General features: G+C 38.1%; 1 protein-coding gene across 1 annotated transcript in view; it reads right to left on the bottom strand.

Moving 5' to 3' along the window:
* LOC146004183 (uncharacterized) overlaps positions 1-27,109 on the bottom strand; it is a 76,402-nt gene that overhangs the window by 26,540 nt on the left and 22,753 nt on the right. The window contains exon 3 of the mRNA XM_083142851.1: positions 9,008-9,520. Within this exon, the coding sequence (XP_082998977.1) occupies positions 9,008-9,520 (513 nt within the window). The remainder of the gene's footprint in view (positions 1-9,007; positions 9,521-27,109) is intronic.

Raw genomic sequence — 27,109 nt, 5'->3', positions numbered from 1 at the left:
GTGGAGATATTGGAGGTGGTTGGTAGGTTTGATCCGTATGCAGGTTTCTAGGTGATTACCCATGATGTCGACAAACACATCTAAAGAGGAGCCCAAGTTAAGAGTTCAGTATGGGCTGTTATGGGCTTTTACTTTTGAGATCCCCACCCCCAAAACAAGTGTGTTTCTGTCAGAAACAAAAGTCATTAACATTCGAAGAGAAAATAATAAATATGCAAAAAGCAGAGGAAATGTAAGGATTTGATGGTCTATACCTTTTTTTACAATTCAGACCATTCAAAAAAAAGGTGCTTTTCTTTCTTGTGTTAACCACAATTTGGGGAGTTAAAAATAACAGCCTTCTGCCTGTTGCCACTTACTGCAAGCACGTGTTGGGAAGAGGGAAGGGGTGGGGAATGGCCAGGCAAAAGTTAGTGAATAGGCTTTCATCTTGGGGTCGGGTCAAGTGGCTTATTATTTGTGTGCACGCTTTCTAAATTTTGGGCAATTCTTCGAAAACAGGCATATTGTATACATTGGCTGATCTAGCAGGAAGACCCCCAGTTCACTTGCTCTTCCCAAAGGATGACTATTATAAAAAGAATTGATAGCATTATATTAAAAGAACATAAAATGATAGAGCAGTTCTTTTCCAGATAGTACAGTTTGACGCAAATGCATAAATAGGGAATAGATTTATGAGATACTTAAGTAAATTTAATCTGGGACTTGTTGCTTGCAAGGCAATAACGTTAACTGATGGACACAAAGCGAGAGCATTTTAGATTGAATATTTCCAATGTCTGTCTCTTTATTTCTGTAATCATTGTTCACACAAAATACAACAGAGCTTCCTTCATCTATTTCACGCCTCTAGTAATTGATTAATTGAGTTTTAATCCTCTTTTATGCAAAGATATGTTAATTGGTACTGGACCTATGGTTTTATGTGAGATCCGAACCACTATGAATTTTCACAATTTAAGTGCTTTATTCTTGTGAATCAGGTAAAAGAATATGAGGGTCACTATTTATATTTTGAGCCTTGGCAACACTGATTGAATTTAGGCGCGATTTGACGTTTGCACGGAATCGTCTGGCATTATTAAACATAACGTACTTCAAATGTTTTGTCAATAGCTTCATTTGTGTTGTTTATGTTGCCTTGGAGATTGCTCGACAACAATAAAATTGAATTAACTCGTGAACATTTTCGTGCGATGGTTTTTTACGATTTTCAACGTGGATTATCAAGACAAGAGTGCATCGATCAACTTACTTCCACATTTGGCGATGAAGTCCCATCCTTTGCCACTGTGAAATGCTGGTGTAATGAATTTAATCGTGGCCGCCATTCGCTCACCGATGAAATTCGCGAAGGTCCTCCAAAATCAGTTGTTGTTCAAGAAAACATTGATGCTGTTCAAAACCTAATACTGCAAGATCGTTATGTGACGTACTGTGAGATTGAGGCAACCATAGGCATTAGTTCCACCAGCATATATAAAATATTACATGATCATTTAGCTGTGAGAAAGGTATGTTCTCGTTGGATCCCACACAATTTGACAAAAACTCAAAAAGACGCTCGCGTCAATTGGTGCAAACAAATGCTCAATAAATACAATCGTGGTGCTTCAAAAGACTTATATAAGATTGTAACAGGTGACGAATCATGGATATATGCATATGAGCCGGAACATAAACAGCAGTTGACTGTATGCGTGTTTCAAGATGAACCCAATCCAACAAAAGTTGTTCACGCTCAAAGCACATCGAAACAAATGGTCGCCTGTTTTTTCGGGAAAACTGGTCATGTGGCAACTGTGCCTTTAGAGGAACGTAGAACGATCAACTCTGAATGGTACACAACAATTTGTTTGCCAGAGGTCTTCGGTCAAATACGGAAAACAAACAAACGCCCTCAGATCATTCTTCATCAAGACAATGCCAGCTGTCACACATCTCATCTAACAACCGACTTTATGAACAGTCAAAAAATTGAATTGATGGGTCATCCGCCATACAGTCCTGATTTGGCACCCAATGACTTCTTCTTGTTCCCAAATGTCAAGAATAAATTGCATGGACAATGATTTTCGTCGGCGGAAGACGCCGTTGATGCGTTCAAAAACCATATTATGGAGGTGTCTCAAGAAGATTGGAAAAACTGCTTTGACAAATGGTTCGAACGAATGCAAAAGTGTATTGACCATAAAGGAGAATACTTCGAAAGACAATAAAGCAGTTTTCAATGCCAAATTTTTGTTTGTTCATTGTTAGGCTCAAAATATAAATAGTGACCCTCGTAATACATAATAATTCCACGCGACTGTACTTTTTTTTTTAATATAGTTGTTATTAATACCTTACTCATCTTTTTACGTGATACCATACTTTTCCTCATGGCTAGTAAATATGATTCTCTATTTTATACATACACATTTATCGAGAAGTGTAGTTATTACAAAAAATGTGTTATATTCTGTTTCATATCTTGCAACGTTTAAAGCTTTCTTATTTACAGGAATTATAATTGAAACAGCAAACCGAATAACGCTGTATGGCACTTTTGGAAATGTGCTGAGTTACTAGTGAAATCATGCTGCAGTCCTGAGGCTACAGGCTACAAACTGGCCAGCCATAAGGTCGGATGTTGCTCAAAGATTGATACTCTGTTTGCATAAGGTTTTATGTTTTTTCTACTGTCGTCCAGTAACATACAATGGGTTTTATCCGTTGTTCTCGCAGTCACTGATGTGTGTCATACAGCGTTATTCGGTGGAATGCTTCAATTTTAAAATTGTTGTACCGCAAAACAAAAAAGGACAAAAATACGAGGGGAAAATGTCTGCTTAATACAAAGAAAACATATGTTATTATTAAGTTATTGGATAGGGCATGGTGTATAATAATAAATATTATGCACTTTTCCACATAATAAATTTTCTCTTTCTAATTTGGGGAGTTTCTCAGATTCCTACTCCCGCCGTTGAATTGCACATACTCACAAGTCGCAACAAGAGGAAACATAAAAGCGTTGTGTAAAAATTATTATTTTTATTATAGACCCATGGCAGCTAGGGACGACCAAAATTACATCAACTTTAGTGCTCTTTGTTCATATCATACTATATTTAGCCCGTCTGAGTTACCCTGCCATTGCGCTTTAATATATTAACTCTTAGGTTCAGGAGAATGTAATTTTTGGAAACTTATGACTTGCTACATAATCTTAAAGGTTTGCTAAATGCATTTTTGTTATCGATTTACATTAGAAATTCTTACCTTTGTTGAAAATAACGTTTTAATAGCCATCCTATCGCATTCCAATGTAAAGCTTAGGGCAACCAAATGACGAACGAAATTATTTAGAGACACAACAGGGGTGGTGCTTCTAGCGGAAAAGTTTGGCAGTGAAAAGCCCCATTGAACAGTACCCGTTGACCACCACTAACTTTTGTTGCGGCGTGAACTGCAGCAGACGCTCTATGCATGCTGGAGTTTTCTTCTACTGTGCACCATGTGGCAACACTGTCACCATAAGCCCCATACTGAACTCTTAAGTTGGGCTCACCAATAGGAAGGTCATCTATGGAGTGGAATCAGGTGAATCTGAGGGTGGTCAAGTTGTTGAGTTGATTTAGGAAGGTTGCGAGAGGGTTCGCCATGTGTCCAGAGGAGAAGGATGTCATCAATGAACCTTAGCCAGAGAAGTAGCCTCTTTGATTGGGAGTCTAGGAACTCATGTTCCAACCTGCCCATGAAGAAGTTGGAACAGGAGGGGGCATTTGGAGCCCATGGCTGTGCAATGTATTTACAGGTACTGCTGGTATCTAAAGTGGAAGCTGTTGCAGGCGAGTACAAGGTTGGCTAGTTGAATCAGGAAGTGGGTGCTGGTACTGTGTGGTTTGTTTCAGCTGTTAAGAAATGATTCAGTGGAATGGAGAGCATGGGCATGGGGAATGTTTGTGTAGAGAGAGAGTTATGTCAATGGTGGTAAGGATTGTATTGGGTGGTAGGTTATAGATGATGTCAAGGTAGTGGTTGGTTTCATGGAGAAAAGAAGGCCATGGCTTGGAGAAGAGATTAGAGAGGTGGGAGTCTACGAAGGCAGATATTAGTTCAGTGGGGGAAATGTAGTTGGACACAATGGGTCTCCCAGTGTTGTTAGGTTTGTCAATTGTGTGGAGAAGACAGAAGGCACACACACTGGTGTGTCAGGGATGAGAGTGAAGTTGGATAGGCCTTCAGGGACGCCTCTGGAAAGGACAAAAATTACAGATTGAGGCCAACGCCTCAATTCATCCTCCTCATCCCACCCATAATACAACCTATGCCTGCATCAAGCCCAAATCAACCAAACATTGTTGCAACGATTCCATTGAAAGTAAATTACGCCATTACAACCCAAAAGCGTCAGTGGCTTTTCAACAACACATGTACGAGGGGCGTACTATAATGATTTACACTTTATTTTTTTCAGGTCCCATGGTTCACCACTTGAGAAGTGAGGACTGGCATATGAAGCTATGAGTCTAGTCTACCGATTGCAGGCAGCAGTGTCCAAAAAGGATTCCTGGTGTTCACACAGCAGCACACTCCGTACATCATTGTCAGCGGACTATTGGACAACATGGAAAGTGACTATAATGGCCAGCGTTGGACAAGTTGGTTTCTATGGAGAGAGGGTGTGACCACAGCAGAGATTTACAGACGATTTGTGGCAGTGTGTGGTGAACATGTGGGTGGAAGGCTGGAAAACAGGATGCCCGTAAACAGAAAAAGGGACAAGTTCTGGAAGGAAAGTGACTGTGACAACACCAACAAACATTACACAGGTTGAGTAAGTCATTCTTGAGAACAGGTGCATCACATTTTGTGAAATGGAGGTGTCCATGGCCTGTCCAGAAACACCCTGCAGCGAATCGTGCACGATCACCTTAATATGGGGAAAGTGTGCACCAGATGGGTTTCCCTGACATTGGTGCAGTGGCAGCAGCATGTGAATGTGAGCAGAGACCCTTGTCCCTTTTTCTGTTGATGTGCATCCTGTTTTCCAACCATCCACCCAAGTGTAAACGGTTTTCCGTGAAGGTGCATGTTCACCACACACTGCTACCGATCATCTGTAAATCTCTGCTGTGGTCACACCCTCTGTCCATAGAAACCAACTTGTTCAAAGCTGACCATTATAGTCGCTTTCCATGTTGTCCAATAGTCCACTGACAATGATGTACAGAACGTGCTGCTGTGTGAACACCGGGAATCCTTTTTGGGCACTGCTGCCTGCAATTGGTAGACTAGACTCGTAGCTTCATATGCCAGTCCTCACTTCTCCAATGGTGGACCATGGGACCTGAAAAAAAATAAAGTGTAAATCATTATAGTATGCCCCTCATAGAAATTGTAGATTATGAAATAGTAGATAACATATGTAATTAAAAATGATGAAGAGAAAGATAAAATGCGTACATAGAATTCAAAGCTTGTTCCTGTAAGAGTTGGTCTTCGTTCAATGACTGGTGCAATTCATGAAGCACATAGTCCTATGAAATGAGACAGTCATATGATTTGAAGACGACAGTCAATATTTGGCATCAGTTTTCCCTAACATTATTTTCATCTTGAATATCCAGGGTAGCTACGATTTTTTTATTATGGAATTCCCTGACTTTTCCAGGTTTTTCAGACCAGAAATGAAATTTTTCCAGACATGTTTGTCATCATGATTTTTGCCTTTGAACCTCATATTTTTCAATTAAATATGCAGGCACATTAATTATCATGAATATACACAGTTATTAGCTGAAAATTTACCAAGTGATTAATATAATGCTATTCAATGAAAAAATAAATAACTACCGTACTTCCCCATTTTCACCAAGTCATTACAATTAAGGCGGTGTAAAAAAAATTAATAAAAAAAAATGTGGCATATATCAAAGCTTTACAATGTAACCTGTATACAACCTCTATTATATCAATACAAGGCCTCCCTGATGGCGCAGTGATAGCGTCGTCGCCTTGTAACCAAGGGGTCCCGGGTTCGATTCCTGGTGGAGGCACATAGTGGTTTGGATCCCACTTTAAACTATAGGTCCAGTCCCGATTAGCCTTACTGTGCATAAAGTGGACTTAAAACAATAAATCAATCCAAATATCAATACAAATGAGAAACAACAGAAAATTAGGTCATGCAGCTTTAGAAAATATGCAATAAGTTTAATTTATTGAAAATAGTACATATTTCGGAAATTCAGAACGTGAATGGGGTCGGTGACCAACCATACACCTAAAAAAAATATATATGCGGGCCATATTTTGGAATCAAATATCTTCATTATTTGAGTTTTCCACATGCTGGAACCAATTTTATATTACGGAAAACATCGAAATCTGTCTATTAAAAGGTAATAATTCCGAATGTTTTATGATTTTTTTTTTCAAATTTTCCTAGCAGGAAGACTAATTATCATAGAATTTTGACAACCATTGTGACACGAAATTTGAACCTTCCTTAAAATAATTAGCACTATTTGGATTCAAAAAAGTTATTATTCTCCGGTTGACAAGCGACAGTAAGTATCGTAAACTAGTGGGAATGAATGTAGAAATAAATCGGAACCTTAGTAGAGTGCATTCAGGGTATTTATTTTAATTCTAAGACAACCAAACCTCACCTTCCTAATCTAACCACAAAAGCATATATTGACAAAATCTTAAGTAATCGCTAAACTCTGCAGTATGTGTTAAGACATAAATCGAAATCGAACCATGTAAATGTTGCATTTGTAGCATGATGAAATCGTAATAAAACAAAAGGAACTTGGGCCCATTTTCACCACTTTTCAGCATAATTTCATTCTACACGTGAAAAATACGTAAAATTACTATCGGCATCAAATCAACATTCCTAACCTAACAACGAGTCTACATTTAATTCCTCTATTTCGCACCAGTTTTTAAAAAATAAATTCGTTCTACATGCACAAAACATGTGCATATTCGAATAATGACGTCACTGATACTGCATAAAATCACTAATTTCTCGGATGCAACACATCCCTGCAATGTAAAAACTACGACGAGCTAATGAACTAGTTGGTCAGGTTGCTTTAGAATGGGTCACAAACGAAGGAATCAAATTCACAGAACGGGTTCACGGGGGGAAGGAAGTAGTCAGTGTCTTTGTATTTACTCGGCGTTCACACCCATCCAGTGTGATGTCAACCACAGCCAGTTACGTGAAATTCTGCTCTTCAAGCTTTATTGCAGATCCAAAAACAATGAACTGTCCGAACACCAACCTGCTCCGCTTCACGTATCAAAGGAGAACAGGTTCCGAACGGGTGTGTTCTTGAAGAAAGGAAATTTCCTCACCACACACAAAGCTTAAGCAACATTTTTTCCACAGGAAATTCTGAGGATGACTGGTACGTAGGTTTCATCTTGAGTAGCTTGTTCTCTAAGGAAAAATCTCACGCCTCTCCAAATTCCAGTCTTGAACAGGTTCACAAGAACGAGTCGCAAAATGAACGGATCCAAAAACCTAGATCCGAGAGTGAATAAATATAGAATCGAAATGCAAAGGAACCATAATTTTGTAGGTAACAGACTAGAAGTCATAATGACGAGAGGAACAAGTTTCTGAACTGAATCTTTTGGGGGGACTGGAATCACTAAAAATGGGCATAAATTCCAGAAAATATGCAAAATTCCCTGACTATTTCCTCACTTTTCCCTGACTAACCAAATTCCCTGACTTTTCCCGGTTTTCCAGTCGCATAGCAACCCTGATATCGTATATTGTCAGGCTAGTCTTAGATATTGTTAGTCCTACTTCTTACTTGAATGTTTGCCTCCCCCCTTACCTGTTTTCTTGTAATTTATTTCCACCTAAGATTAAACATGCAATGCCCTCCTGACTCCACTGTGGTTGTGCCACTGCATTCAAGCATACTTTGCAATAAGCTGTAAATTTTAGTCTGTGCACTCTTTCATGACATCCCATTGGCAGACCCAACAGATGTAAGGCGAAATGTCACCAGACCAGCTGTGGCATCCCAGGGTGACAGTAGTCTAACAGTGAAGAACTGAAGTGAAGCATAAGACTAACTAACTAACTAACTAACTCCCTAGCCTTCTTAAACCCGAAGGTTCATGGCTGCAGCAACACAGGCCTTCCATCTTTCCCTATCTTGAGCAAGATCTATATACTCTTTTCCATCCCTACCAATTTCTCTTAGGTCCATCTCAACGTTGTCCCTCCATCTTCGTCTTGGCCTTCCTATAGGTCTCTTTTTACAATTCCCTTCTCCTGGCCACCTAACTTCCTGGACAGCTACTACATCTAATTTATACCTAACTATCTCATTAACTGTACACTGAAATGCCCCAGGCCGGTAAAGGCTCAGAACATTCCAGGTGCCTAATTTAATATCCTTATTCCTAACGTAGATCTTACCCTTAGTCCAGGGACCTCCCAAAGTAGTCCCCACCCGGAGATCCGAACGGGGGACTATTTTACCTCCGGAATATTTTACCTTGGGAACATCCATGGCCTTATATTGCTGATTCTTGACATAGTTTTTTCAGTGCAGAGTTGTCAGCTCTACGCCTAACCCCCAATATGAATGGAGGAACTACTATACAAGACGAACACAAACACTTTAGACAGCACAACTACTATACAAGACACACACAAACACATCACAACTATAACACAATATAAACACAAACACACCACAACTACTACATAAGCATAAGACAGGCCACGAAAAACAATTAAGAGAAATTCAATGTCAACTAGATACCTCGTGGGCAACCAAAAGAGTCCATGTTGAGATAGTACAAAATTGCAGTTACCAATTTCCATTAAAACAACCACAAGTTGCTCTCTTCTACATTTTATGTGCCATTTTGACTTAAATCTGTGAAAGAATTTTGCAACATGCTCTTTTACTAACATTGGAAAAATCTTATTGACAGTAGTAAAGAAAATTATAATGTAGATATTTTCGAATACCTGGAATTAGTATCTTCATCCTTTACTGGGTAGTTCAAATCCACATCTGTCAGATTTATTATGTTTCTTTCTACTGTTTTAATAGTTGTGATTTCTTCATCATTATATTTCACATCTTCCTCCATCTTCACATATTCTCTTTTCACAAATGAAATTTTGCTTTCTTCTCCTACATTAAATTTATTTTCTTCCCAATTGAATGGATTTTCCTCTTCCTTGACTTCTGATTTGGAGACAACTGACTGCTCTGGCATATTTATATTTCTCATTGAATCAGGTTTTGCATCTGGTGATATCACAGGACCAAAATTATCCAAATCATTCTCACAAATGTCATCAACTTCATGTATGGCATGTTCAAGCACCAAAGTTTTCTCACAGCTTGTATCTTCTGATTTGAAGTGAGCACTGGAATATGGGAATACTGGTAGAGATTTGCTATCTTTAATACATGTGCTAAAATTGGCTTCTCTTTCACACTCCAATGTTGTGCTTCCAGATGATATATTTTCACTGAAATCATCAGACAAGAGAAGATAAACAGTCAAAAGAGTGATTATATCAATAAAACAAATACAACAAATTTTTTCTCAAAATTTCTGAGAAGAGGTTGTAATGAAAGTTGTTACGTACCCAATAGGACCAAATAATGTAAATAGTTTGCCAAAGTGGAATAGATGGCAGAACCAGGTGTGCAAAATTAAAAATTAACACAATATACGTGAATAACTATATAAATAAGAACAAAGCAAATTGGAAAGATGAAAAACAATAGAATCTACTATAAGAACATAAAGAATAAATATAAATGGAATAAATTAATGTATATATTCGATAAATCAAATCAGTGATCATATGTAACTTAATCAGAAAACTAAAAAAGTCAAAGCGCTGATACAAATTTGTGTCTTTGTACATATCTTGAATCTGTCTGATTGACTTACCATCCACATAGTGGAAATTTTGTTTACACCAGTGGTGGCGAGTTCCAGTCGATGCCCCACAGCACTTTTGGTTTCGCGTTTCAGCCGTGGCACCTACTTGGATGCACATGTCAGTCGTTTGGCATCAAGTATACACATTGTTGCACATATTTATACTGCGTTTGTTACAACCTGTCTCGGTTCCCGCGCTTGCTGATAGCTGGCTTTTCTCCGTGCTGGGGAAAGTCAAAGCCTGGCAGCCAATTAAAATACGCAATGTCGCAACAGCGTCTACGTAAGCGCCTCTCTTCTGGCTTCCATTCGCTCCTCGCTGCCCAGCAGACGATTTTTTCCTCGTTTCTCATTGGCACCGAAACTGTCGAGCGTTCGCTAGAGCGGGAAATGGGACAGGTTCTAACAAATGCGGTATAGTGTTGGCACATTCCAATCACAGCCATAAGGGAGGAGATTAGTACAGGGTGGCTACTCTAGGACCATGATAAAATTCAAGTACAATTTCCGGTTTACAAGGCAAATTTTCAAAAAAATCAAGGCCACAATGAGATGTTTTCTCTATTTCAACCTTGCATATTACTGCCTCTCAACACCCACACACATGCACCAGAGGGGCAGCCAGAAATTTTTACCTGGAGGGGGACAAGTACCAGGACAAACGTACAAATAATAATAATGACATTATTATGACAATTATTATTATTATTATTAGTAGTAGTAGTAGTAGTAGTAGTGGTGGTAGTGTCAAAGATGTTATCATCCTCGTAAATTACACAAAAAGGAGGTAGAAGTCTGTGTTAAAAGCATTTGTGTTGCAACAAACGATTTTAAACATTAAAAAAAAACATTCAATTTCACATTCATTAATAATGGAAAACAAGTACACAAACTGTATATTTGAATGGCAGAACATGCATGATAAATGCATTCCAAATATTATTCTTTTCGTACATATAACATGTATAACTTTCATGTACAACATATGTTTTACACATATTCAAAATGGAGTGATGTAGAATAAGAAAATACATGCCAACACTAAATTGTGTACGCATTCAAAGTTTCTTTAATATATATATATATATATATATATACAGCATATGTCTATTACTTATATTCATTACATAATCAATTCATCCACCTCATTAACAAACCAACAGCAAAAATTATATAAATTGTCTCTCAAATGTGCATGCTCCTTTTCCTCATGCATGTCTAATTTCTCTCTCTGGTAATTTACAATGCATTACAGAAAACAATCATATTGCGAGTGAAGCGAACAAGGAAATTTTTAATCCATTTTTTTGCAAATTGAAAACAATATTGATTTAATAGGGTGCAAATAATTTCACGAGGTGCCATGATATTCTCTCTTTTACAACTTTTATCATTTAACTTGTTGGGCGGCCAGGGTCGACTCCCGCCGCTCCCTAGCTATGGCTCTGAATTTGATGAGACTAAGAAAAGAAGGTATTGCGAGTGAGAAAATTTTATGAAATGTATTTTTATTTGCATAAAATTTGAAATCGAGGAGTACAATTGCCTCTCTGTGCCATCTGCAGGTGCCTTTTGGCCATCAATGTTTGCCCCCTTGCCCTCCTTAGAACTGATTTCCATTCAAGGTTGGGGGGGGGGGGCAATGCCCCTGACCCACTGTGGTTGCGCCACTGATATGCACACCCAAATATAGTAACAATATGAAGTGTCTGTGTGATTGCAATGTATCCACAAATTCTAATTTAATTAAACAGTATTATTTAAAACATTTAATTTGAGGTCCTTAATTTACATTCACATACTCAGACTTGAAATACATCTACAAGTCACACAAATATTATGGTATATATTCTAACCTGCAAAAAATTGTTAATTGTGTAAAAATTTCAAACTCAAATCTACCTAATCATCTTCGAGAAATCTTATCTTGCAATAATCTTCCATCCCTCAGATTGCTCTACAAAGGCCAGTAACAAAGTCAGGGTGGCTACAAACAAGCAGAAATGAAATTCCCTGACTTTTTCCAGGACAATGTTGATATTTCCACTTAGGCTTGGAACCCTCTGCTTGCCAAGAACAATGAGTGCGGACTCATTTTTTTATGCATAAAGCTACTTCTCTCATCTCTGTGAAGCAAACAACTTAACTCTTGCATATAAGTGAAACAATTGAATTGTACAAAATAAAGTGTCATATTTCCTTACATTATCAATGGGATTTCTGCTTCAGTGCAGTACAAACAAGTACTGTGAAACTGACAACATGCAGTTATACCAATATTGCTGACGAAAAAGGTATGTAGGTATTAGAAATTTAATACATGGAATTTATAGAATTGCATTGTATAAGTACCTGATTTAGCTAACGAAACATTAAAACAGGAACACTCTGTTAATAACAGCTTCTGAAAGTTCATATACGAGGGGCGTACTAAAAAAAGCTCCAATGGTGCCTGTACACAGCACTAGTGGCCGGAGAGTGACACACACATGCGTGCAAGAAGAAGTGGCATGTAGCTGTAATCTGGTACAGTCGCAATGCAGCCATTTTAGGACAGTTCTAGGTTAAAGATTGCAGCTCTCATACAGTCTCCCTCAACTGAAGAGGTTTCTGGCAGGACAAGGATTTGACAGCTACACTGCGGTAGAGATAGTTCTAGTCTTTGCTGTCAGACACATATGCCATGGGCAGACAAAATTTAGTGCCATGTTACGACAAATGACAGAACAACGGTGGTGATTATGCCGAAAATTAGGTTAGGACTCACTGTTACTAATGCAATAAATTACTACTGATATTCTTGTTTTATTTATGCCTAATCGGTAGTGACCTTGATTTATTATTCTTTTTCCAAATTGGTGTATTTCATATTTTTTACTATTCGGCGTTATTTTTCCCAAAATTCACATTTTTATTTTAGTGCATTTTCTGGCAAATACATGAAATTATACCTTCATGGTGTTTTTAAACTACTGTTTCAAATTGTATGTCACATGGCCTACACCTCTTCGTGAGAGTTTGATATCTTGAAAGTTATTTTCAATACCGCCTTTATAATTTTAATGTAAGGGTTTTAGATAATGGAATATTTCCCTGTATATACTTATGACGGTTATTGTCATATGGTATCATGATATTATAAGAATGTAATGAATGCTGAGAACATTTAAATATTTTACTTACGTCCGTAAACCGGTACATTACGAAGTTAAATTCAAAGTCATGGTATTGCAAGTACCTTTGTAACAAGTTTTAATCTCTTGTTGTTGTAGATCTCATTGTCATAAAATTTACCGCCAAAAACAGTTTGCTTTCGCTATGCACAAGGACATTTTGTTGTGACGGCGGCTGCACGCAAGGACAATTTGCAGTGATGGCGAAAACTTATAAAATTTACAGCGTAGTATTCTCCATTATTGTGCTTGAATAAAATAACTATAATCAATTAAGTCTTTATGACATTCAGATAATTAATACATACATATATGAATATTTGTACTTAATATTATGTTCAGTAGAACTTCTGGTGTCACGTGGAAAACGTGATGTAAAAAGGAGAAATAAAAGACACGAGGGAGAAAAAAAAGGAGGAAGCCGGTGTAGAGGTGAAGGAGGAGAAAAATAACGGAACCATGTGGGAAGGAATCCTCATTGTTTAACTTACGGAAGATAAGTGTTCGACAGTGAAGGAATGTACTGCACTTTGTACAACAGGAGATCGGCCGTTGGATCGAGCAATGAATGGAAGTAAGGTGATGCGATTAGGCAGTTCCATTACAAAGGTAGGGTGTGAAAAGGATCACGTGACCCACCGTTTCAGGAGGTAAGCTGCAGCAGTTTAATCACTTTTCATGAGCTCATATTTATACACTTCAAAGGTAGATCTATCTAAAGTACGTTTCGAATAAAGCATGCTAGCGTGTGTATCTAGTGTGGAAAATAAATCGAAAATTTAGCGTTCCGTATCTCGTGGTTGACAGCTAATGGCGGGCGATGCCGTTACATGTAAAATGGAGTTTTCTCTAATAATTTGAACATGATCTGATACAATACATCCAGAGAACCTTGAATAAGTGTTTGTCCTTATAATTTTAAATCTGGGTAGTAATCAGAGACAAAAGGTATTTTATTGCGTCTGAATATTTCAAGGTCACATGTCGTAATGCAGGTATGTAGTCGGCAGAAAGACGAATTAGTGAAATTTGCACGGTTAGTAAGAAATGTGCAATTGCTTGAAATTGTCTGTGTAAAATTATCTGGGTTAATTATTTGAACTTGACGAATTATAACCTTGAATGAGGCGATGTTGCCAAATCAGACGCACGGTGAAGATATTTAATTCTAATTCAGCTGTTCGTACTAAATTCAGTTACGAGCTGAGTGCAAGTGAAAATATAAACAGCTCCTGTTAATGATCAGGGAGAGGTGTAATTTCTCATATGAATAAATGTTTAAGTATTTCGAAACTCCTATTTCATTCTATATATGCTTACAAAATCGGTATGTGATAATTGCATGTTGACATATCTTAATATTGTGTGTTTTCTTTCAGAGGGAAGAACTTTGTGTGTCTTGCCAACGTAACTCATATTATTTCATGCTGGTTATTGGTTTGGCAATCAGCTAGGGAAAGATCAGGTTGTTGGGTTACTACAAAATTTGGTATTCCGTTAGACAGGTTTGAACAGTATGGAAGTAGACTGGATAAAACATGTAAACTGCATCACATACATTTGTATTAGCTCTGAATTTGATATCCAAGACTGAATTATATGGTGGCTGACAGGCATATTCTTATTTGAATATTGATCTTATTAAGTAAACTTATATTGTTCACATAAAAGGAATCCCTTTCGAGGTCAGTTGTTCTCCACAGTATACAACAAATCAGCGCTGCCGGCGTTACTAGGTAGGACTCGTGGGAGCTATCTGAAACATAAATTTGAAGTTGCTGTAATTTTGGTGTTGAGAGGATTGTTTGGATGCTCTCATGACGTGATTGGTGCAGGTGGCCCTCGCCTCTGATTACGGAGACATTAATTGGGTTCCGGGACCATCGTAAAAGATTACCGAGACTCAGGGGTTTAGTTGTTGCTGTGGGAACAAATAAGTTTGAACAATAAGTTTGAACAAATAAATTTGACAAAAAGATCATGTAGACTCAATGGTTTAGTGGTCGCGGTTGGGAACAATTAAATCTGAACAATAAATTTGAATAATAAGTTTGAACAAAAAAAAAAATGGGAACAGAACAAGAGCCTGTTACAATTGAATCCTTGTTTGCTTTCATCAAGCAGTGTGATGAGAGAAACAGGGAAAACGCTGATTCGTTGAAGTCAGAACTTACAGCTCATGCAAGCAGTTTGGTGGATGGACTACAATCTAATATAAATGACACCAACAAATGTATTCTGGACTTGCAGAAAGACATTGTTAAGACGAGTGAGGGTCTTCAAGATCTCACTCTGTCAGTTTCTCAGTATAGGGTCGAATGTATGAGCAGGGCACGTAGGTTGGATTCGGAAGTACAGGGTGTTCATGAAACTTGTGAACATTCGAATGATGCTGTTACTTCTCCTGCGGTTACAGATTGCTTGTGTATTTCACGTTCGGTCGAATATGACTACTGCACTGGCACTCGGACTTCCGGGTCAGAAAGGGGTGCACAGTGTACCAGCGAACTTAACCAGAACGTAGCGTTAGAACGAAAACATTACGAGGGAAATGATGGAAAACATATTGTAGGCAAGGAGGGTTCTCTTGGGGCGTCAGGTAACAGGGATGAGCCTTTCTCTGTCAACTTCCACAGGGAGGTTACTTCTATCCCAAAACCAAACTTGCAAGTTTCTTCATCAGGTATTTGTTCCGAAGAATGTTGTTCTCTGGGTTCGTCTTCGTGGGGTAAGCTTGTTCGCACGGTGCAAAGTGATACAGGGTGTTCAGTAAGCAAGTTGAATCTTCGTCACACACCCACTGATACAAAAACTGCTCAGAATAACTCTGTATTGTCTGAAACTGGTAATTATTTACCTGAAATGTCCTTAGATCAAGATCATTCGGTACTCAATGTAGTCAAACCAATATCTGGTTATTCACCGCAGACTGTTGTGGGGAATTATGTAGTCGAACTCAGAAGTTGCAGTTGGTGTGGTCCAAGGCATGTCACCATGGGCAAAAGAAAGGCCAGTATGATATTTGTCGTTTTTTCGATGAAATTAGGAACTGGTTATTCAGTCAGGTCCAAGAGGCGCATCAGAGTTAAAATGAAATCACCAGGGGAAACTCAGGTCAAGAAAACTTCTGGAGTCAGTCGAACAGTTGCGGGAGGGAGAGTGCCCTTACATCCTAGCCATATTAAGAAAAGAAAAACAAAGAGGTGTCCTCGGAAACATATCAGAACAAAAATTTGGGGGAAAACTTCTAGTATTTGTTTTCTTTGGGCATGGTCTCTTTTGTACAGAGTACGACTGGTTTGGCATCGTACTCATGTCAGAAGAAAATCTCATGAGATGCGATAGGGAGAGTATGATTGCTCAAAGATGAAGCCTAGTGAGGTCATCAAAGCAATCGTCACTCTTTAATCAGTTTTAGCAACTTCGCTTTGTATAAATGTAAATATTATAGGTAATGTAATTTAAATGGACAATTATTATAACTTATGTATTCTCGGGTGTTTAAAATAATTTTGAGGGTAATTATCATTCGAACGTTAATTTACTTTTGAAACGTCAGTTCAGTTTGGGTCATGTGTCTAAAGTGTAGTTCAGGATTAGATATGTCAAGGGCATATGAGTGCAGGAGATAAATAGGTAGAAGCAAACGATGAATTTTAATTTAACTTCGCTATCATTAATGGGTAAATGACTAACTTTCATATAAGCCACAGGTTAATCTCATTTTCATAAGTAGACAGTTTCTCTTATGTACTGTTGCTGAAGGTGTAAGATCTGTCAATTCCAAAAAATTGTACGAATTTCTCTTGAAAAGAATCGCGATTTGTGGCGTTCTATGGAAACCGAGGGGAATATCATGGACACTAGAGGTCGAATTTGTTCTTCCTTCTAAGGATGTCTCCACACGTAGGTTATGTGAGAACGGTAGTGTCGAGAGGACGTTTGCCACATAGTAATGGTTTGATCCTGACACTAGTCCGTCTTGGAGCTTCTATATTAATATGAGTTTCTCAATAGAATTCCAGGGTTATAGTAAGAAATAACCATTATAGCAAATATTCAAGAGGTACGAACATACTTCATCTAAAATCTTGCATAATGATATCATAAGTCCTACAAAAACTTACCTTTGGGCTTACTCATGATAAATGTCTGGGTTAGATTCCTGTGTGAATAACGAAAAATCATGGTTATATTTTTGGTGGCAATAAATACTCATCGTGTCCTAATAGATCGACGTCATTTTAAGTTTGATGTAACTTCTGTTCTGTAGTGAATTCTTCCTGCACGGATTCAGTTAAGTTTGCTGAATTTAGTCCGAATAAAGAATTGGATTTGTGCAATAACATTTTCCTGACAATTTGGTAGACCAAACCCGCAAAATTTTGGAGAATAATCTGAACATTTACTTGGGGTAAAAATAAATTTTTACGTCATTGCTTGAGATAGCATCACACAAGGTGTTGCCATTAAGGGTAATCAAGATGAGGTTGGGGGAAGTGAGGACTGAGGTTTGGAACATTCTCCTGTGGGTGAAGTGAAATTTGTACCTGCGGCGGGGAAAGAACCTAGTAGGTGCAGTTCTGCGGCGCACCAGCACAGGAGGTGTGGGCCTGAAATTTTATTTCTTGGGTTTGCAAGGGATTTCCTGATCTTAAAATTTTGGGCATAAATGGCAAAGAAGGGTTACATTCTTCCTTCCGGTAAGGAACAATTGTATTGTACATATTGTATTTATATCAAGATTTTATGAATGTAATCATGCAAGTGTATGTTTTAGGTGTATATGTCCTGACGAATGGTTAGGTTATCTGGTGTAAAGGTAAAATATATATATTTGATGATGTAAACTTGTTGAAAGGGGTCGAGCCCCTTGTTGGGCGCCAAATATGACGGTTATTGTCATATGGTATCATGATATTATAAGAATGTAATGAATGCTGAGAACATTTAAATATTTTACTTACGTCCGTAAACCGGTACATTACGAAGTTAAATTCAAAGTCATGGTATTGCAAGTACCTTTGTAACAAGTTTTAATCTCTTGTTGTTGTAGATCTCATTGTCATAAAATTTACCGCCAAAAACAGTTTGCTTTCGCTATGCACAAGGACATTTTGTTGTGACGGCGGCTGCACGCAAGGACAATTTGCAGTGATGGCGAAAACTTATAAAATTTACAGCGTAGTATTCTCCATTATTGTGCTTGAATAAAATAACTATAATCAATTAAGTCTTTATGACATTCAGATAATTAATACATACATATATGAATATTTGTACTTAATATTATGTTCAGTAGAACTTCTGGTGTCACGCGGAAAACGTGATGTAAAAAGGAGAAATAAAAGACACGAGGGAGAAAAAAAAGGAGGAAGCCGGTGTAGAGGTGAAGGAGGAGAAAAATAACGGAACCATGTGGGAAGGAATCCTCATTGTTTAACTTACGGAAGATAAGTGTTCGACAGTGAAGGAATGTACTGCACTTTGTACAACAGGAGATCGGCCGTTGGATCGAGCAATGAATGGAAGTAAGGTGATGCGATTAGGCAGTTCCATTACAAAGGTAGGGTGTGAAAAGGATCACGTGACCCACCGTTTCAGGAGGTAAGCTGCAGCAGTTTAATCACTTTTCATGAGCTCATATTTATATACTTCAAAGGTAGATCTATCTAAAGTACGTTTCGAATAAAGCATGCTAGCGTGTGTATCTAGTGTGGAAAATAAATCGAAAATTTAGCGTTCCGTATCTCGTGGTTGACAGCTAATGGCGGGCGATGCCGTTACATGTAAAATGGAGTTTTCTCTAATAATTTGAACATGATCTGATACAATACATCCAGAGAACCTTGAATAAGTGTTTGTCCTTATAATTTTAAATCTGGGTAGTAATCAGAGACAAAAGGTATTTTATTGCGTCTGAATATTTCAAGGTCACATGTCGTAATGCAGGTATGTAGTCGGCAGAAAGACGAATTAGTGAAATTTGCACGGTTAGTAAGAAATGTGCAATTGCTTGAAATTGTCTGTGTAAAATTATCTGGGTTAATTATTTGAACTTGACGAATTATAACCTTGAATGAGGCGATGTTGCCAAATCAGACGCACGGTGAAGATATTTAATTCTAATTCAGCTGTTCGTACTAAATTCAGTTACGAGCTGAGTGCAAGTGAAAATATAAACAGCTCCTGTTAATGATCAGGGAGAGGTGTAATTTCTCATATGAATAAATGTTTAAGTATTTCGAAACTCCTATTTCATTCTATATATGCTTACAAAATCGGTATGTGATAATTGCATGTTGACATATCTTAATATTGTGTGTTTTCTTTCAGAGGGAAGAACTTTGTGTGTCTTGCCAACGTAACTCATATTATTTCATGCTGGTTATTGGTTTGGCAATCAGCTAGGGAAAGATCAGGTTGTTGGGTTACTACAAAATTTGGTATTCCGTTAGACAGGTTTGAACAGTATGGAAGTAGACTGGATAAAACATGTAAACTGCATCACATACATTTGTATTAGCTCTGAATTTGATATCCAAGACTGAATTATATGGTGGCTGACAGGCATATTCTTATTTGAATATTGATCTTATTAAGTAAACTTATATTGTTCACATAAAAGGAATCCCTTTCGAGGTCAGTTGTTCTCCACAGTATACAACAAATCAGCGCTGCCGGCGTTACTAGGTAGGACTCGTGGGAGCTATCTGAAACATAAATTTGAAGTTGCTGTAATTTTGGTGTTGAGAGGATTGTTTGGATGCTCTCATGACGTGATTGGTGCAGGTGGCCCTCGCCTCTGATTACGGAGACATTAATTGGGTTCCGGGACCATCGTATACTGAAGGGTGCATAATGACCATAAGTGTTGATGCATCCAAAATTTTTAAATCAATCAATCTCACGTGACAGATACCGATATATTATTGCACCAAAATTTGGCATTATCTCTTTTTTTTTACTTGTTAATACGTTTCGCGTTTTTGTTTTAGAACATTTTTCTGCCAAATATACCAAACTTAATACTGCCATTGTGCTTTTAAACTATTATTTTAAATTGTAAGTCACATGGTCTACGTTTCGTGACAGTTTGATATGTTAGATCATATTCTTGAGGAAGTAAAAGTAAAGTGCTCCCCTATGCTTAGCACCAAGCCATGAAGGGATCTAGGGGGTATGGAGTTAGGGCCCGACACTTTCTTGATCACGGCCAAAGGTGGGGGTGATGTGATCAGCACCAACCTCCTGGCTACCTTTACCCCCCAAAGTTTCCTCCAGGTATCCGCTTCATACGACATGGGGTGAGCGCCGGAGCAGTTTGAACTGGTGGAAAAGATCCTGGTTCTCCCCCACAGGCGATCGACCCCAGGTCTCTCACATGGTAGTCAGACACCCAAATGACTGAGTTCCATTATTTCTCGCTCGATAAATGCAGATGGTGCGCACTTAGTTTGGTAACTCAAAACACATCTCGCATGAAAAATACTGAAGACGCAGCTCCCATGTGATGGTAGATACGCACTCGATCTCCCGTTAGAACCCTGCCACTTTGTTCTGTGATGCAAATTGTTTTGATAGAAGTTGAAAAAATCGTGGGAAATACATGATTTAATGTGGTTGTCGGAATTATTCCATGTATATAACAAGCAAGATAGTTTACTCTTGAATAAAATGTTGGAAAACTTGCACGTTCCATGTACACAAATATGGCACATTTTGTTTCTATAAGCCTAGAAGAGACAAGAACGTTGGATTTCACGGAATTTTTCATTGTTTTTAGGACATTTTTTTAAAAAAAATCGCAAAAAACGCCAACAATTTGCAATTTTATGCCAAATTCGTATTATTTCGATATTTCGAACAGGCGAAAATTGTGTCCAGACATCACTGCACATTCATAAACACAACTTTGCAGCAATTAACATTTTTCACGGTTTTCACGTTTGCGAAAAATCAAGGTCCGTACTAATTGGAAATTACTTTCTGGGCACCCCTCATATAAATCAGTAGATGGAAAGTGAAAATTTAGCAGGGCTGGCAGAGAAAAGTCAATTCTTGAAGAAAGTGATTTGCTTTTATGATTGAATGATTCGAGTAAATATATTAAAATATTTACGTATTTATTATTAGTATTTTATTTCATAATACTGGACATTAACTTAACTGAGTGAGATATTAATGACCATTTCTCACGAGTTTAAACAGACAGGACAGAGAGTGGCGTTAATTTCATTGCAATATGTACTAGTGTTGCAGTAAATTTGAGATTGGGAGCATGCACTTGCCAAACTTTTATAACATTCACCAATGCAAATTTATGTTTCACTTTTTCGTGATAGTATTCAATATATATCCCATTTTGTTGGATTCTTCTTGATATCTAAGAATAGTGCAATGTCATTGTAAACTTATGTTAACTTGTGTGAAACCAGTAGTATGTCAGGATGATGAAAGAAAACCTTCATAACCACTTCTACATTAAATAAGGTGAAGTGAGCCAGAAGAGTAATAAAATTCCAGCAGCATATTTGCAGTCTAAAACTCTTGTTTGTGCATGCGATTTTTGTTGGATGTTGCAATCAGAAGACATCCAACAAAAATCAATTCCATAAGAGTGGCATGCAATTTCTGTCACATGTTATAGTGAGATACTTTGTTGGGTGGCGATATTCGACAAAAATCGTATGTATCAATGGAGCCTATTTGTTTCCACGTTCCTTCAGTTTGTCCAACAAGATGCCTTACCACGACATCCGGCAACTATCGGACAGCGACACCCGCTCCCACCCCCTCCACCTGTTGACAGTTCTGTCCCCTTACTACTCCCATACGAACACGAAAAAATGATAATTCAATGAATTTTCCATGTAATATTTAGAGGCTTAACACATTTTTCTGCCTCTCTGGAAATCTCTCTCTCTCCTGCCATCACTGATTTCTGGCGCCGTGGTTGTGTTGTGCATAAAAGGGGCCTAAAAGTTGAAGCCGAAATTTAGCAACAAGATTTCCAGGTTTTCCAGGTCTGTCGCCACCCTGAAAGTAAACAGATCGAGCGAATTGTGTTTTATTTTTCCACAACATTATTTTCCTTCCTCGATAAAAATAACTCAACTGTGAAAATCTCGCGTCAGGGCATTTATCAACATGTATAAATTCAATAGGATTTGGATTAATAAAGGTTGCAATTTTTCACGTCTACGGAGAAAAATTCAAACAGAATCCACACATAATTCCCAGAGCCAATAATTCACGCAGAATTCCTGGAATTCAAGAAATTCCCGGTGAGTAGCCACCCTGTAGTATAATTACCAAAGTTTAAAGGAAAAAAACTGGAAAAAGGTATTCCTAAATCAAAGAAAAGCGGATATAGAAGGAAATCCAGAAGGAAGCCCACGAAGGAAGTCCAGTTCTAAACCCTGCATCGAGAAGGAAGTCCAGATCCAGTTCCTCCATTAAGAAGGAAGTCCAGATCCAGATCCTCCATTAAGAAGGAAGTCTGGATCCAGAACATATATTAAGAAAGAAGTCCAGATAGAAGAATATACACATCAAGAAAAGAAATAATAAAGAGCATATTGAGATGAAAATTGACTGTAAACAAGAATTATAGAAGAACGTAGCTTATCATGTAAATATTCTGTTTCCATGTATCCTTTGTTTAAATAATATATTCGTTTAACTGTCTCCATTGGAAGGCATCCTGTCTGGTTTCACTGTCTACAAAGAACTATACCCTGAAGATATTCTAGCTGAGGTTTAACATTAAGATTTATGCACCTTGCACCAAATAGAGGTGGCATTAATAAATTGGCATTCCTAACATGTGGCATACACGAATGCACGTAGTCAAGTGTGTTATCATAAAAAAACAGGTTAGGTAGTATGAAATTAAGAGCCAACATAGAATAATGAATTCCAAGAAAAATTATTGTTTTGTACAAGTCATAAGCATGTCATCATTCAGGATGCACACAAACACACACATGTATACAAAGGCTTTTTGCTGAAAAAAATGGAAAATATTGAAATTTTTATTACTATTTTTATTTTCCAAGTTTCCATTTATGTACATTTGTTCAGTATTAATATTTTCAGATGAATATCTGCAAAGCAACATAACAGACATAGTAAAAGAAATTTGCAATTCATGCACACAAGTTATACTCAAGCTATGTTCATGTATGATTCCTTGGCCATATACCACACATGCAATGCAATTTGTAACACATTTAAATATTGGAACTACGAGGCATATTCTTAAAGTAAGTTCCATTTTGATATTACACAAACCCAAGGACACATGTTGTAATAATTTTATTTTTACATGAAAGCCTGGGCCTACATCTACCTTTCAAAATAATTGCCACCTACATTAAGGCACTTATCATATCATACGAGCAGCTTCTGAATGCCATCTTCATAGAAATCGGCCACCTGATGTGATAACCACTGCTGCACGGCTGTTTTCACGTCTTTATCTGCGTTAAAGCACTGACCGGCAGGGTGCTTCTTTAAGTGCAGGAACAAGTGATAGTCACTGGGTGCTAGGTCAGGGCCATAGGGATGATGATCAATTTGTTCCCAACCAAATGACACGATGTGATCTTGGGTTCAATGCACCGGGTGTGGACAGGCATTGTCATGAAGCAATACGATCCCTTTATTGAGCATGGCATGCCTTTTGTTTTAGATTGCACGATGCAGTTTATTCAAGGTCTCACAATATGTTGCAGCTTTTACTGTGTCACCCTGTGGCATCCAGCTAGGTTGCACATCCGGGAATTTGGAAAGGAAGCATGTTATTGGGCATAAGATGTTATAGCGCTCATAAACCTAACTGGACAATCACAAATTATTGGACTTCCTTAAAGGACAATGAAATCAAAAATAAATTCAAGTCACGAAAAGGATGTCGACGTGCGGGTAAGCGCAAAGTCGACTTTCAAACAAAAAAACGGTTACTTGTAAATATATTGAATTACATTAATTTAGGTGATCTCCGTACTCTTCCTTATTTATCTAATGCGATGGCAAACAAATAGGATGCATAGGACCAAGAAACATGCGTAATTTTAATGAGAATGACCACAGAGGGCATTGGCAAGACACCAGGACACTAATTAGTTCTCTTCGTCAAACAGAATGTTAAGTAACAAATATTTTCTGAAGTGACGCAAACACCACATTCGTTATTTGCTTAACAAGAGAAAGACTGGTGTGTGCGTTCCTTCTATTAAATAAGCACAAGAATTTGTTGAAAATATGTACACTAAATGCATACATGCAACTAATATTACCTTCACCCTGTACTAGGAATCAGTCTTAATTTAATTGTACTTCAATTTACTGACACGTATTTAACAAGAGCCTCGTTAGTCTGCAAAATGCAGTCCAGCGTATACTATGTGGAAGTGAGGTTGACTTTTGGGCACCTTAGAAGAAGGTCGCCCCTTACACCCCCAGAGGCAACAAAAAAGGGACATACAAGAGTAAATGTGAAGTAGATGATATCACAGTAGTGATTATTTATAGTCCTCATCCAAACTAACCCCATATGTTTGTAACCATGTAATACACTCCCTTACCTGTTCTTAACTGTACAACAACAGAAGAAGAAGCATGTATGGCAATTGTCTTCCAAGCAAGTTATGGTTTCATCACAAATTTTGTACCAGAGGCTGGTCTGTAGTGTGTGTCGCACTCCTTGCAGGGTATATATGGGCACTATTTACATATCATGAAAATTGAACCCTGCATGAATGGGGGGCTATGCTCTTCACAGATGAGTCAAGATTCAGTTCGTAAATTAATTTCCTACGAACTATGGCTTGGAGAAAATATGGCAGCCAGTACAATCCCAGGTTGGTTGCTGTTCATATTTATATTTAGTGCTCGTGCGACTTACTCACGTTGTATAAGTTAGTATACAATAAAATATATATACTTAAAGGTACTTATGATAGTGAGTATTGATTTTAATGAAAACAACGTTCCAGGATTCTACTGATCCCTTCATCAAGTTACCATATTAGGCCAGTGTGACTACACCTTAGCAGCATCAGATATGACAAGGACTTAGGAATTTTGGTATGACTTGGTAAAAAATAATAAAAAGGAACACTTGGCCATCTGACCCTACACACATAAAACTGCCATATTCCCACCAAGTTAAAACACTGATCTAAAAAACTATGGGTGCACAAGGCTTGACACACAAACACGTCAAAAGGTCCCACTTAGATGTGCACATTGGTGAGTTATGCAACACACTGAAGTGGCCTCCCATAGAATGCCGGAAGACCTTCGGTTGATGTCCTCGACCCCTACCTTGCCCTCTTCTGTATCCGGTGAACTTTGTCATATCAAATTTGAATTCTTTAATCTCTCGGGCCATGCTAATCATGGCTGGAGTGACCTGAAAACCGATCTTTTGTTTGCTGTGGTTGCATACTGGTGTGGGCTAACATGTTGTTCGAGGGAGAGGGGGGATTGAAATGCATATTTTCGCTGATGATTTCAGCGACCCCTGGCATCATAGCACGATTATGATATTGGTGAGAACAACATACATTGTTTTCTGCAGTGTTTCATTGAAGAGGCTAATGATTATTGAACGTATCTCAGAAATATGTTCATTTGCAATTCACTTTGCTTTTTCCAGGGTGTGCGGCACTCAGTTCCGCTGTAGCTTGTGGATGAAGTGAACTGTACATCTATGCTCCATCGGAAAAATGTTAAGTGTGAAAGTGGAACAGCATATCAATTTGAAGTTTCTTATGAAATTCGGAAAATCCGCCACAGAAACTTATGGTTTGTTCAAGGAAGTATACGGAGATGAGTGTTTATCATGCACGCAAGTGTTTGAGTGGTTTCAAAGGTTTAAAGAGGGATGAGAAGTGATCGCGGATGACTCGCGTCCTGGACGGTCTTGCATGTCAAAAACGGAATCAAACATTGCAAATGTTGGTGAATTGATTCGAAAAGATCGTTGCTTGAGTAATTGAGCTATTGCAAAACATCCAACATTATTACATTACGGTGCTGACGACCCTTCGTGAGCGAGTAAGAAGACGACGACCTGATTTGTGAAAAAGCAAGTCATGTCTTCTTCATCAGCACAATGCTCCTGCAACACGGCATTGTCAGTCAAGGATTTTTCAGCCAAGCATGGGATTCCAGTGTTACAACAGCTACCCTATTCACCGGATATCACTCCATGAGACTTTTTTTTTATTCCTAAAGGTCAAATCAGCACTGAAAGGAACCAGATTTACGACCATAGAATGTGTGGAAACAAAAGCGATGAGGTCATGAACATGGTTTCAGAAAATGATTTCCAGCACTGCTTCCATAAATGGAAGATTCTTATGGAGCGGTGTATCGATAGTTATGGGGAGTACTTTGAAGGGAATAATCTTCGTATTGTACAATATAACCGATAAAAGATTTTGTAACAACAGTCCGGTTTTTTTCTAGCCACACCTCGTATGTTTGCGATTGTCCATTCATCCATCCTTATCTTCGCGATTGGCGCAAAGGGTTCCAGGTTCCTTACATGGTGGAGGCACATTGCACAGTTGTTTAGATCCCACTAGCCTTACTGTGGATAAAGTGGACTTACAACACCAACTCAATCAATCAATTATCATCGTGATTAGCAGAAGGTTGGATGAATGGATAATCACCAACACGCATGGATGGCACAACGTAAGTCCGTCTGTAGTAGGTCCTGCAGCAAATAAACGAAAAATGTAAATCATCCAGGGAAACCAGCGATTTCCTTACTTCCAGACATGCATTCAATCCACATTGCACTGTATTTGTGGGCAATCAAAGAGGTAAATCACACAAACATCATCACATTTGATCAACCAATATTTCTGAAAGTACTCTGTATCGTAGCCAATAAGAACTCAAATAGTCCTCTGAATTAGCTCATACTAAGGCTGGGTGGTCTTCATATCAAGATGAGTTTCCTTAGATGTGTT

The sequence above is a fragment of the Lepisma saccharinum genome, chromosome 21 (genome assembly GCF_977018435.1).
Source record: "Lepisma saccharinum chromosome 21, izLepSacc3.1, whole genome shotgun sequence".
Taxonomy (NCBI): domain Eukaryota; kingdom Metazoa; phylum Arthropoda; class Insecta; order Zygentoma; family Lepismatidae; genus Lepisma; species Lepisma saccharinum.
This window is presented reverse-complemented; position numbering and strand designations above follow the sequence as displayed.